General features: G+C 40.4%; 1 protein-coding gene across 2 annotated transcripts in view; it reads left to right on the top strand.

Annotated features, from left to right (window-relative positions):
* Positions 1-13,178, top strand: part of LOC140186862 (GTPase KRas) — a 55,150-nt gene extending 41,972 nt beyond the window's left edge. Inside the window, exons 4-7 of one of the 2 annotated variants that reach the window (XM_072241549.1) lie at positions 4,676-4,854; positions 6,191-6,350; positions 7,551-7,671; positions 12,405-12,493. In XM_072241549.1, the coding sequence (XP_072097650.1) occupies positions 4,676-4,854; positions 6,191-6,350; positions 7,551-7,667 (456 nt within the window). In that variant the 3' untranslated portion in view covers positions 7,668-7,671; positions 12,405-12,493. Of the gene's footprint in view, positions 1-4,675; positions 4,855-6,190; positions 6,351-7,550; positions 7,672-12,404 lie in introns of both variants that reach the window. The other variant, XM_072241548.1, reaches the window with a different exon arrangement.
* The last annotated feature ends 1,716 nt before the right edge of the window (positions 13,179-14,894 follow it).

Genomic DNA, 14,894 nt, shown 5'->3' with positions numbered 1-14,894 from the left:
TTGTGTGATTTATAGTTCAGCCTGTTTGGACAATACCTGAGAGACCCACTAGCATAAGGAACCAGAGATGTTGAAAGTGTACCATGGAAAGTTGCACACATAAAAGTTGCTGGTGAACGCAGCAGGCCAGGCAGCATCTATAGGAAGAGGTACACTCGATGTTTCGGGCCAAGACCCTTCATCAAGGCTTGGAAAGCTGCTTGGTTTAGTAAGTTGTGGGCATGCTTGGTGCCGGAAGCACCAATCCTCACTGATTTCACTTGACACAAACCGCCATTTTCACTGTATGTTTCAATGTGCATGTGACAAATGCTAATCTTTAATCTTTGTTTTCCACTCGGCGATAAAATACACACTCTGTAACTGATTACAATGTGTAGAACCTTCGTTTGTTTATTTGGGACTATCCAAATCCTGGCTTACTTTCTGCAAGATCTGGGACACCATTCTTTGTTGATGGTACTTTGTGTTCTGTAAATTTCACTGCCCTCTGCTTGAGGCTGTGACCCAACTTCTGCATCAGTAAAGCCATCTACTTCCACCTCTTCGTCATTTGTGCCCTCCCTGTTATAGCTGAGCTGCTAAGAATGGCTTTTGGAGATTGAAGTCAAAACTGGAAACACTAAGCTGTTTGGGAAAATTCTGTGGAAGGAGAAACGGTCACAATTCTGATAACATTTCTAAGGAAAAATCAAACTCTGCTTCTCTCTCCTTCAATGCTGCCTGACCTGAAGATTTCTGGTGCTTTGTTTGTATTTCAGTTTTTAAATTTTAATGCTGTCAGTAGATTTTTAATGGACCAAATACAATGCGTACAAAAAAATCTCTGAAAACAAAATGAATTGCTTTGGGGCAGGGGTTGTTTGTCGATCTAGGAATTCTGTCCAAGATGTGGATCCATAGGTGGTTAGACATAAGAGGAAACCAAGGAGTTAATGTTGGCAAGTGGTACTGAGGTAAAAGAGCTAAAAAGGTAATAGTGGAACAAGCACAAAGAGCTGAATAGCTGCCTCTTGCACCTATGTGGCACTCTACATTCTTCAAAGTGTCATTTTGATCAAGGATTACCTTTATTTGCTATACGTATTTACATATACAGTGGATAAGAGACGGCCCTGTTTCTCCCCCCTCGCTGTGAAACGGGGACACCTCTTTTTCCCTTGTGTCGAACACCTGGTGAACGAGTAGTCTGTGTCTTTACTGATGCTTGGCTGCACGCTTGAGTGGCTCGGTGGGGGGAGCCGATACTTTTTTTTTGCTGGTGAGGGAGGTAGGTCATTGCCTTTCTGCTGCTTGTGGTGGGAGGGGGAGCTTTGGGGTTCTAAAATTTAACTGTCATTCATTCTTTGGGGCACTCCTCTGTTTTTGAAGAAAACGAATTTCAGGATGTACATTGTATACATTTCTCTGACATTAAATGTACCTATTGATTCTGGTTAATTGAGCTATTGGTTAATCAGGACAGCTGCTTCTCTAGAACAGTTCTTAAAGACATGAATCAATAATATAGCCAGAATTCCCTTTTCTTTTTGGGACACTATGCCATTTAATTGGGGCAGGAGATGGTCTGTCATGTGCAGGTATGGCTGCTAACACCACACTGTGAACAGTTCATCAGTTGCGTGGGCTTGATTTATGTTATCCAATTGGGTTGACAGGCGCCAATTCAAAAAGCAGTGATTTTTGATAATTTTGTTATTTTTATTTTGACTTCAAAAACATTTTTGAGACCTTTGCCAAAATACCACAAAAAGATTTGACACTAGCTGAAAAAAATTACCCTACTGAACAAGATTAACAGCCAACCGCCTAACACCTCTCATCATCAGCTGGCAGGGTGCCAAAATCTACACTGCACCCTTGATACATCTGCAAGATAAACTGTGAAAAGAACGGGCATTCCAAGAGGGACAACAGGGAACATTCCAAATCAAAAGCGCGAAGGAAAGGATCCAGGTGTAGAAGAGGCCCTCGATCGATATTTTTCCCTTGTAACTGGCCAGGGTGTGCTTTTTAGTGGACCAGTGTTTAAAAAATTAAGTCAGAGGAGCTAGCTACGAAGCTGGGTCACAAAGATTTTAAAGTAACAGGTGGTTGGTTGTCTCAATGGAAATGTCGGCACCACATTAAATTCAAGAAAGCAAAAAGTGAGAAAGGTGCTGATGTGTTAGTGCAGAAACATGGAAATCTACAAACCTCCCTGACTTGCTTCAAAATTTTTGTGTAGATGATATCTACAATTATGATGAAGCAGTCCTTTTTCTTTAATCATGCCATGTCGGACGGCTTCCTTTCCTACAAAGAAGCAACACTGTCGGGTTCAAAGAAAGCAACGGATTGCATAACTCCTGTGCAAATATGTCAAGAACTGATAAAAAGAAATTGTTGGTTATTGGGGAAAAGTGTTAAACCTTAAGGTAGGTTACCAGTTGAGTACTGTGCTAATAAGAATGCATGGATGATTTCCAAAATGTTTAAGAAATGGCTGATGAGTTGGGATATGGAGAAACAGTGGATGTCAAGCAAAATTTTTCTGCTTATTGACAATTGTGCAGCACATCCTAATGTAGAATGTTTGAGAAACATCCTGCCAGAATTCATGCCTACCAGTACGATATCCTTGGTGCAGCCGATGGATATGGGAGTCATAAAAAATTTAAAGATATTGCTAAAAGTTGGTGAACTGCATTCTCAAAGGAATTGAAGAAAATCTGACATGATTTTCAACAGCCAAGGAAGTGAGTGCAAGGTTAACCCATTACAGGCAGTATAGTTTGTCAGAGTTGGCAAGAAATAACCAGCAAGGCAACTCAAAACTGTTTTGCTCACTGGTTTCAAGCATTCAGGCTTGGAAATGTCAGAAACAGCTGGGAGTGAAAATGGAACTATTTCACTACTTGAGCAAGTTAGGAACCACACAGAAAGAAGGTATCGGCAATTATTTTGAGTGTTACAATGAAAATGAAGACATGGGAGATGCAATCATCAAAAGCCTTGTATCAAAACACAAATATGAAGGTGAAGAAAGTTGTGAGGATGACGCAGCTGAACCTGAGCCAGTGACTGCGCAGGATGCCAGGAAATTTATTATTGGATTGCGACATTACTTCATGCGGGAAGGTAATGAAGTCAGTCTGTTATCAAAAGAACACGCCAGCATATTCTCAAGTTACTCCATCGGTAACCATTACAAGCTAATACAGTTTTATAGTACTGTAGTAATATCGGTAGCGTTCCAATTTATTCCGTGTTTTATTTAAATACATAATTTGTTACTCAGTTAAACTTGTCTTTCTTAAATCGTTTTAACCATTTCCTTGAAATTTCAGATCATTGGGGCAGCTGCTTAATTGGGCCAAGGGCTACTGGTACCAATATGTCCGAATTAATCAGAAGCCACTGTGTTAGGAGGTTGCTGTGGTGTGTTGGCACAACATGCAATAAAAACAAAACATTCAGCAATTACAAAGAATATATAAAAATAAAGTTAGAGGTTAAAGTAAGGATGTGGAATAAAGTATGCCTAAATATATAAATGCCAGCATGTATTTACACTGTAAAGAGCAGTATAAAAAGTGCTTTAAAGTGTTAGCAGTGCAGTAACTCGGGTAATAAATAGAGGGAAGTGGGGCAGGGGAGGTGATGAACTAGAATGATTGAAATTTCTAAGATGGTGTAAGTGTTTTGTTTTATTAGCCCTATAGTGTTTTATAGAAGAGAGCTTTTGGGAAATTCAGTTTGCATGGTGGGTAATGTCTGCAGTGATGGTAGGCTGCAACCGATGACCTTTTCTGCTGACCTGTCTCAATCGGCAGTCTCAGAGCTGACATAAATGCCTGGTCTACTCGGTCAAATCTTGCAATGTACTTTGAACACAACTTTAATTATAGAGGGAGTTCAGACAGCTGAGCTGAGCCCACACTCCCTATACTGGCTACATCTTGCTCTTGATGTGCATTGACAGTTCCGTGTCTCTGTAGCAGTTGTTTTGTGTGCCTCTCTGGAAGGATGGATGGAGCTGTGGCTCTTTTCGTCACAGTGGGCAGGCAATGAGACAAGTTTGAATCTGTGCAACAGCAATTGCTGCTTTTAATTAACTCATTTTCATGTAGCTACTGCACTGTTTTATGTAATCTTGCTGTTTCCTGATTTGTTGTACCTCGTTACGTATGCACAGAGCAAACATGACAGTAGAGTAATAGGATTAAATGTTTTTACTGAGTCATGTTAGTCATGGTTTACGCTGGGCAACTTGCAGTGCAGGAACTATAAACCAGACCTGCCGGAATGGAAAGGACATGTGCACTCCCAAGCCCATGGAAAAAGAGAAAGCCTGCCATGTGATCAGTCGGCCACATGCACACTTGCCTTGTTCTTGCATTTGACCTGATACAGTTTGTATCTCAAATACAAAATAACATCCTAACCAACTTTAGATTGTTGTCTTATTTACATCTCCATAGTTAGTGGTGGGGTTGGAGTTTGTTGGCTTTCTGCCTCTGCTGCTATCCAGATGATATACTTCTGTATCATTAACCTAGTTAATCTAATTAATTAATCTAATACTTGTTGCATCATGGACCCTTGGGTTCCTCTTATAGCAAAATGCAATTTAATGTTTTTAAGGAAATTGCACATAATGATCTAACCTTTCTTTCATTTGGTTTGTTCTTAGGATTCTTACAGGAAACAAGTTGTAATTGATGGAGAAACATGTCTTTTAGATATTCTCGACACAGCAGGTCAAGAGGAGTACAGTGCTATGAGAGATCAGTACATGAGGACAGGCGAGGGCTTCCTATGTGTGTTTGCAATAAATAACTCTAAATCATTTGAAGATATTCATCATTATAGGTGGGTTTTGAAATGGGACGTGATCTTCCACTTATAAAATGTTAGTCTTTTGAATTTGACACCAAAATTCATTTTAAAATGGGGAAAGTTTCCCAAGTGTCTTTTATTGACAGAGGTTGGTCATAAACTTCAAAAGGAACATTTATTGCACTCTGTGAAACAAGTGTAACTAATTAAAAGTTCTTTGAGAAAAGCTAGCATACACAATGTCCCAAATGGTCTCTTATGCTACTTGTGTTAGGTTATGTGTATCATTTCCGTACATGCCCTGGGATTTAAGTATTGTAAATGTTGGTATTGTATCATTAACACAAAAAAACATTTTGGTTTGTTCAGGATTGGGTAGTTAGACCATAAAACATAGTAGCAGAATTAGGCCATTCGCTCATCAACTCCATTCTCCTGCCTTCTCCCTGTAACCTTCGATATCCTTACTAATCAGGAACCTATCAATCTTCGCTTGTAAATATACTCAGTGCCTTGTCCTCCACAGCTATCTGAAGCAATAATTTCCAAATAATGACCACCCTCTGGCAAAGAAATTCCTCCTCATCTCTGTTCCAAAGGGACATCCTTGTATTCTGAGACCGTGCCCACTGGCCCTAGACTCCTCCCACTATAGGAAACATCCTCTTCACGTCCACTTTATCAAGGCCTTTTAATATTTGATAGGTTCCAATGAAATACCCCCTCCCACCCAACCCGTTCTTCTCAGCTCTCCAGCTAGTACAGGGCCAGAGCCATCAAATGCACATCGTACATTAACCCTTTCATTCTTGAGATCATTCTTGAGATCATTCTTGTGAACCTCCTCTCAACCCTCTCCAATCCTTTCCAGATAAGGGGCCGAAAACTGCTCACAAGTCTCCAGGTTCAGTCTGACCAATGCATTAAAGCCTCAGCATTACATTAATGTCACAACTGGCTTTGGGTAGAGCTCTAATGAGAATGACTCCCTGTATCTGTCTCTGACTGATCCAGGTATCTCAAGTTCAATGAATCAGTCATTTTCCATCTAGTTCCCATTGAAATGAAATAACCATTGCTAAATTTCAGGCTCAGTTCAGTACTAAGTAGGCCTTTTCATTGTGAAACTGTAGTGCTGTATCTGTGGAAGCTTCACAGCTCTGCAGCATAAGGCAAGAGGAGGAGGTTTAAGTGGGAGAGTAGGACTAGATGCTGACTAAATACTGATTGGAAAATTGTATGCCTTCATCCCATATTAATGTTGCTGCTTTTCTTGCACTCTTACCACAATATTGAGTACTAACCTTAAAGCTAGTTGTATTTAAAGTGGTGAATTGTGCAGTAAAAGTTATATTTTATTTCCTTACAGAGAACAGATTAAAAGGGTCAAAGACTCTGATGATGTCCCAATGGTTCTAGTGGGAAATAAATGTGATTTACCTGCAAGAACCGTAGACACAAAACAAGCACAGGATCTAGCACGAAGCTATGGAATTCCATTCATTGAAACGTCAGCAAAAACGAGACAGGTGAGAGGTGTGGAGCAGAGGTCTCTGACCAGGGAAGTAATCTAACCCAAGTACTGCAGCTGACGCGATGTCCTGTCCACATTGGTATTGTGAGCAACTTCAAAATTCCGTGCCTTGATTAAAATAACTGATATGATGTGCCAAGCAGCAGTTTGGTCTCATGGAAAATTTCTCAACACCTTTTTTCCTTTTAGCCCCATCACAATGAAACATCAAGAACCAACCATTATCCTAAATATACTAAAACAAAAAAAAAACAAATTTGCTATAAAATAAAAAGTATAAATACGATTCAAAGTGGTCCTTTTAAAAGTCTGCCTTTTGGGTAATTGGTTCACATTTGCCCTGTTCATAAAATCCTCCCAAGTCACAGCAATCTGGCACCGGCTTACGTAAAATTTATAGGATATGAAAATTGCTTAGATCAGGTCCAATTACAATGTTACTTAATGTTACACTTTGAAGAGACTGAATTATTTTTGTTTGCACAAAATGCATCAGTTTTACTTTAGGCAGAAGTTATAAGCATGTTGCCTGGGTCAATGTGCTTTGTCTCAAATCATCCCAAACTCCAAATGAAATGCAGCCACTGGCACGCCTTCTTCATAATTGCATCAATATATTGGGCCTGGGATGGATCTTCAGAGATGACACCCAGGAACTCGAAACTGCTCATCCTTTCCAGTGCTGACCCCTCAATAAGGACTGGTGTGTGTTCCCTCAACTTTCCCTTCCTGAAGTCCACAATCGATTCCATAGTCTTACTGAAGTTCAGTGCAAGATTGTTGCTCGGACTTCCAATCTTCAAAGATATTGCAGATTGGCTGCAGTACGGTGGGAATCGATCATTTTTTGGTCAACCTCTGCAATTTTTACCACTTCATGAACCTCTGTAGTTACAAGTATGTTCTTTCTGTACTAATGATCAATAAGTTAAAATCCAATGATCACTGCATCCTGTACTCTTATGGTGATGGTGCTTAACTTTTTAAATCTCTGCATGACTAAAATTACAACTCCTTATACCGCTGAATGTGTGTATACCAATTGCAAATCAAAATTTTATTGAAAGGCCAATTAATTTTTCCAAAGATTGATTGAAACTTGTGCAAAATCTAAAGCATTATGGTTGGCTCCTCTTGAACTTCTGTTTGTCTCTTATCTGAGTGATCATTGAAGGAGTTGTATTTTGCAATGCAGAGAGTGGAGGATGCATTTTATACACTGGTACGTGAGATTCGCCAGTATAGGTTGAGAAAACTCAACGTTGAAGAGAAGACGACCCGCTGTGTGCCCTTTAAGTGTATTGTGATGTGACGTGGTAAGTTGTATGTCTCAAATCGCAAGATCCAGTTTTTAAAGGGTCATCATTAGAATGCTTGGCATAAATTCATCCCTTTTGATGATGTATTTATTTATCATTTTATTTTGAGATACAGCATGGGACACACCTTTCTGGGCCAATGAGCAACCCACCTATTTAACACAGCACAATTTACAATGACCAATTGACCTACTACCCAGTACGCCTTTGGTCTGTGGGAGTAAACCCAAGCACTGGGGGAACCCCACATGGTCACGGGGAGAACATACAAACTCCTTACAGATGGCACTGGAATTAAACTCGGAACTCTGGAATGCTCAGAGCTGCAATAGTGTAGCACTAACCACTGTGCTACTGTGGTGCCCCATGTGCTACAACACATCTTACTTGGAATCATAAAGCACAAAGGTGAACTAATTGCCATTTATTTTCCTCGAGGTTTTTAGCTTCGCTTCCTCTCCCCCATTCCCTTTTCATCTGTATGTATATGAAAAGGAGCCCTCAATGTCCATCCAGTTTGTTATTGAATCTGCTTTCACTGCCCTTTGGGCAGGGTTCCAGATCACTTATTTGATGATAACACCATTTTTCTCACCACATTCAGTCAGCTTAAAGCTATGTCCATGGTAAACTGTTTTGTTAACTCAGCTTTTGATAATTTAAAGACCTGTTCAATCTCAGTTTCTCCTTCGCTAAAGCATAACAATCCCAAGTTTTTCTGGTTCACCATGTAACTAAAGTGAAGCACAAAAATTACTTGTAGAATATGTTGAAAGAAAAACTGGTCAACTGATTGTGAAACTGTGTGCAACATGCTAAGTTAACTTCAGCACTCCAGATTTGAATATCCCACTAAAATGTGGGACACAGTGGGAGAAAAATGGAATAGTTTAAAATGCTGAGCAGAGTCACGATTACAAAAAGAGATGTTCAGCTTTGAAGTATGAAATGAGAAAGGTGGAAGATGGGGAGGGAGGGGGTTGTAGGGTTATGTGTAGTTGCTGAAATGATTCACACAGAGAGTATAAATATTAGAATCAAGGGGCAATGCACAATTGCTGGAGGAACTCAGCAGATCAGGCAGCATCAATGGAGAGGAATAATAGTCAACATTTCGGATATTGACTGTTTATTCCTCTCCACAGACACTTTGACCTGCTGAGTTCCTCCAGCACTTTTTTTTTATTTTTTTGTGCATTGCTCTGGTTTTCCAATATCTGCAGAATTTCTTGTGTTTATGACTAGAGTCAAAGGAACAGAGAGATCTTGTGAGACTACAAGGCCAGAAGAGATCAAAGAAGTAAGATGAGGTACAGGAATGGCACAATTGAGAGAGTTGAACTGATCCTGAAACTGTTTAACTGCACTTTCCGTCTGTAGCATTAGCTTCCATTTAGCTGCTGCCTTTGACATATTGGGCACATTGTGAGTGCTGCCAGGTATCCAGTGAGCAGGCCCTTATAAACAGTGGAAACATTTTTATTTGCATAAATATGTACATTTACCTTTCCATGGAAATGGAAACCTTCCCCAAAGATAAATCCTGTTGCAAACTTCATGGCTCAATTAATGAAGTGGCAGTCCACCAGAACACGTGCAGTGTGAGCCCGTAAGACCATGACACAGGAGTAGAATTAGATCATTCAACTCCCTGAGACTACTCTGCCATTCCATCATGACTGATTTATTATCCATCTTAACCCCGTTCTCCCGCCTTCTTCCCATAACCTTTGATGCCCTTACTAATCAAGAACTATAAACCTTCGCTTTAAATATACCCAATGACTTGGCTTCTTCAGCCGTCCATGGCAATGAATTGCACAGATTCACCACTCTCTGGCTAAAGCAACTCCTCCTCGTTTCTGTTCTAAAGGAGTGTCCCTCTATTGTCAGGATGTGCCCTCTGGTTCTAGACTCCCTCCACTATAGGGAACATCCTCTTCCCATTCACTCTATCAATATTTGATAGGTTTCAATGACGTTCCCCCCCAATCCTGTTGACCTTGTACACATTGAGTTCCACTAAATTTGGCGCATTATTTATTAACTATATTTGGGTATTACTAAATTTCAAGTTGTCTAAAATGTATTTAAGTGTAGTTAGTTTTGTCTAAGGAAATAAAAATGTTAACACAAAGTTGTTATACTTGGGAGCTGTGTTGAAGATCTTTCTTTCCCTGTGTCCTATGGGTATGAAACCTTGGGGCTGGTGAACAGCCCTATCTAAAAAGTCAATATTTTTCCATTCTGGAGTTGATAATCAAGCCCCTGGAATCTTTTTTGGCAATTAATCTAATCATTTTTTTTTAATTTCTCCCCTGCCTTTCTTATTAAATGAGTATGAAACAAGCCCTTCAGCTTGCCAAGTCTTTATTATTCCCCATATTCCCATCAAGTTCAAAGTAAATTTATTATTGAAGTGCATATACGTCACCATATACTACTCTAAGATTGATTTTCTTCTGGATATACTCAGTAAATACAAAGAAACACAATAAAATCAATGAATGGCTGCACACCACAAAGACGAACAAACAACAAATTGTGCAAATACAAAGAAAAGAAAAGCAAACAAAATAATAAGTAATAAATATTGAGAACACGAGTTGCAGAATCCTTGAAAATGAGTCCATAGGTTGTGGAATCAGTTCAATGTTGACATGAGTGACGTTATCGCCTCTGGTTCAAGAGCCTGATGTTTGAGGGGTAATAATTGTTCCAGAGCCTGGTGGTGTGGGACCTGACCTGTACCTCCTTCCTGATGACAGCAATGAGAAGAGAGAATGGCCTGGGTGGTGGGTGTCCTTGTGATGGTTGTTGCTTTCCTGCAACAGCTTTCCTTGTAGATGTGATCAGTTGTGAGAAGGGCTTTACCTGTGATGAATTGGGCTGTATCAACTATTCCTTTGTGGCCCTTTCCATTCAAGGGTATTAGTGTTTCCATAACAGGGTATCTAGTCAGTATGCTCTCCACCACACACCTGTAGAAACTTGTCAAAGTTTTAGATGACATGCTGAATCTTCAAAAACTTCTAATAAAAAAAAAAAAAGCAGAGGCACTTCCATGCCTTCTTTGTAATGGCACTTGCCTGTTGGGACCCAGGACAGATCCTCTGAAATTATAATGTCGAGGAATTTGTTGACACTCTCCACCTCTTAACCCCTGATGAGGACTGACTGATGAACTTCCATTTTCCTCCTCCTGTATTCAATAATCAGCTCTTGCTTTTGCTGACATTGAGTGAGAAGTTGTTATGGCACCACTCAGCCAGATTTTCAATCTCCCTCCTATATGCCACCACCTTTGATTTGGCCAATGGCAGTGTAAATATTGCATTGGAGCTGTACTTAGCCACATAGTCATAAGTATCTAGCAAGTACAGCAGGGGGCTAAGCACACAGCTCCCTGTGGTGCACCTGTGCTGACAGTGATTGTGGAGGAGATGTTGCCAATCCAAAAAGACTGGAGTCTCCAAGTGAGGAAATAGTGGATCCATTTGCACAGTAGGTGCTGAGGCCTAGATCTTGGAGCTTATTGATTAGTTTTGAGGGGATTATAGTGTTGAATGCAGAACTGTAGTCAATGAAGAGAATCCAGATGTATACATCTTCACTGTCCAGGCATTCCAGAGTTGAGTGAAAAACCAATGAAATTGCATCCTATTGTGACGAGTTGTTCTTCAAGTTGGAGTAAATTTGTTTCGTCATCAACTTCTCAAAGCACTTCATCACATCACAGTGAGTGCTACTAGCCAATAGTCATTGAGACAGGTTACACATTCTGGTATATTTGAAGCCCTTGGGTACCCAGACTGCTGAAGAGAGAGAGTAAGGGTATCGGTAAACACCCAACCAAGCACCCCATTCTGAACAGGATGCTTTCCATGGGTTTACCGTCCTGAAGGATGCTCTTAGGTCAGCCTCAGAGACTGAATTCACAGGGTCATCGGGGGCCGTGGGAGTTCATGAAGGTGCCTCCATGTTTTGTTGGTCAAATAGAGCATTAAGAGGCATCGAGCCCATCTGGTTGTCACATATATCGCTTGGTTTACTTTGTAGGAGGTTCAAGTCCTACCACAGCTGTCGAGCATCCTTCAATGATTCACGTTTGGTCACCAAAAAGCTCCAGGTTGAACTCACTGGAAAAGAAAAAGATTTTTTTTTTGTCTCCTCTAACTGCTAATGCTTTTTTTTGTCCCCTCTAACTGCTAATTCAGAAAACATACCACTTTTAAAGAAGTTTTAAAAGTAAAGCTATGCTGCATACTTACATTTGTCAGTCCAGCCTTTGCAGGGAAAGAGAACTGCTGTGTTGAAGACAAACTCCTGAATCAGAATCAGGTTTCTTATTACTGACATATTCTGTGAAATTTGTTTTGTGGCAGCCGTACAGTGCCACACATAAAAAATACGATAATTTACAATAAGAGAATAAAATATGTATACAAGGTGTTAAAGGTTACTGTGAGAAGGTAGGAAAATGGGGTTGAGGGAGATGGTAAATCAGCCATGATGGAATGGTGGAGCAGTTTCGATCAACCAAATGGTCTAATTCTGCTCCTGCGTTATGAAGTCAGACTCCTGAATCAGATTTACTATCTCTGGCTCGTGCCCGTGATGGATCTGGCCGAGTTTGCAGTCCCAGTTAATTAGGAAAGGCAAGCTGCAGTTTAAAAGAGATGCCCAACTTCTAAGAGAGCAAATGATCTGATTTTGTGTTTAATTTACAGGGTGTTGACGATGCATTCTACACGCTAGTTCGTGAAATCCGGAAGCACAAAGAGAAAATGAGTAAAGATGGGAAAAAGAAGAAAAACAAAACCAAGAAGAAGTGTTTAATTATGTGAATAGGATTAACTGTGGAAGATGTTGGCTTAGCTGGAATAATAAAACCTGATTATTTTTTGTATTTTTTGTACATTGCACTAAATTATTAGGCTTTCTTTTTATCAGTACTTTTATCAAAAATTTGCTTAATGGAACTGATGGCTGTTAGATTGTGACGGAGAAAAATGTGTATGCTTTATTTCATTGAAGTGCCAGTATTCCTTGAGTGTCCACCATTATATTATTAAATTGGCTTAACTCTTGTCAGTCGAGAAACAAATTGATCTGCTCCCTGGGGCTCTTGTGCATGTAACTATGCTTTTTTTAAACATTTGTCTTTATTTATCATGCTGAAAATATGATATACTTCAGTGCCAACAGCTTGATGGGTTTTATCTCTTGTGTTTAGTTACCTGGAATATATTTTAACTACATTTTGTAAGGTTGTAAAGCTTGAGGTGCACATTTTTTACATTATACTTTTGTCAATGAGATCTCTCTGAATCCTTCTTAATGTGCTGACCTGGGCATGCTCATTAATGCTCCACAGAACTGACAAGTGGCCAGTTTTATAGAAGTTTTTAGAAGTTTGTCTGGTATTTGTCATAATGGGTTTGACAAAAAAATGTACTTTAAATCAAGTAATAAATGATCCAATCTTGTTCTGACCTTTTAAACATTTGTTGTCAGTGTGTTCCCTGAACCTAATGTATTGGTTATTCAAGCCTGATGCCAACAATGCTTCATTGATAAGTTTGTAAATAAATCAAAGCTGCTGTTCAAGTGCTTCCTGACAGTTAACACATCTCTGTTCCTCCAAGACAAGAAAATCTGCAGATGCTGGAAATCCAAGCAACTCACACAAAATGCTGGAGGAAGTCAGGCCAGGCAGCATCTATGGAAAAGGGTAAATAGTTGACGTTTTGGGCCGAGACCCTTCATCAAGACTGGAAAATAAGATGAGAAGTTAGAGCAAGAAAGTAGGGGAGGGGAGGAAGAAGCACGATGTAGTAGGTGGTGGGCAAAACTGGGAGAAGGGGCAGGATGAAGTGATGAGCTGGGAAGCTGGTAGGTGAAAGAGAAAAGGGGATAAATGGCTGGAGAATGGAGAAGCCTCCTGTTTATCGATGAGATCTGACACAGATTGGGAGACCGTTTTGCCAAGCACTTAGGCTCCATCCGCCAGAAAAAGCGGGATCTCCCGGTGGCCACCCATTTCAATTCTACTTCCTGTTCGGACATGTCAGTCCATGGCCTCCCCTACTGCGATGAGGCCACGCTAAGGATGGAGGAGCAACATGTTATATTCCATCTGGGTAGCCTCTAACCTGATAGCTTGTACATCGATGTCTGAACCTTCCAGTAATTGCCCACCCTCTTTTGCCATTCCCATTCCTGTTTCCCACTCTCACTTTCTCCCCCCCTCCCTTTCTTCCATGGCCTGTCCCCTTCCATCAGATTCTCCCTTCTCCAGCCTTTATCTCTTGACTTTCCAGCTCTTCATTTCACCCCCTCCTCTCCTGGTTTCACCTTGTGCTTCTTTCTACCCTCCCCCCCCCCCCACCTTCTTGCTCTAACTTCTCATCTTTTTTCCCCAGTCCCGTTAAAGGGTCTCAGCTTGAAAAATCAACTCTTTACTCTTTTCCATAGATGCTGCCTGGCCTGCTGAGTTCCTCCAGCATTTTGTGTGTGTTGCTTCTGTTCCTTGAAGGATCAATATAAGATGCCATAGTCCAGCTCCTAGTGAAGCCCTGATTTTTCTCACCTTCCAATTCAAAGATCAAGAAACTAATTATTCAGCATAAGCTTAATGTTCAAAAGAGCCAAGGGAAGAACTTGACAGAAAAAGAGGTTCTATCTCCAGCCTAATTTCCTCTCAAGGGCTGTCAGACTATTCTATCATGGATATGCTTCCCAAAGGAAACTCATCAAATCAATGTTCACATCCAGTTCTGGAGTTCTAGAATATAAAGCAATGATGTAATGCTGAGGCTTTATAAAGCAGTGGTCAGACAATATTTGGAGTAAAGTGAGCAGTTTTATTTAAGATGGGATGTGCTGGCATTGGAGTGAGTCCAGAGGAGGTTCACAAGAAAGATTCAGGGAATGAAAGGATTAACTTATGAGCAGTGTTTGATGGTTCAGGGCTTGTACTCACTGGAGTTTAAAAGAATGAGGGTGGATCTCATTGAAACCTATCAAATATTAAAAGGCCTAGATAGAATGGGCATGGAGAGATATTTCCAATAGTGGGGGAGTCTAAGACCAGAGGGCAGAGCCTCAGAATAGAAGAGAAGAAATATTTTTAAAGAGTGTGGTAAATCTGGAATTCATTACCACAGACAGCTATGGAGGACACTCACTGGGTATACTTAAAGCAAAAGTTGATAAGT

Source organism: Mobula birostris, chromosome 23 (assembly GCF_030028105.1).
Source record: "Mobula birostris isolate sMobBir1 chromosome 23, sMobBir1.hap1, whole genome shotgun sequence".
NCBI classification, from domain to species: Eukaryota; Metazoa; Chordata; class Chondrichthyes; order Myliobatiformes; family Myliobatidae; genus Mobula; species Mobula birostris.
Note: the sequence above shows the minus strand (reverse complement) of the source record. Positions and strands in the feature narration are given on the sequence as shown.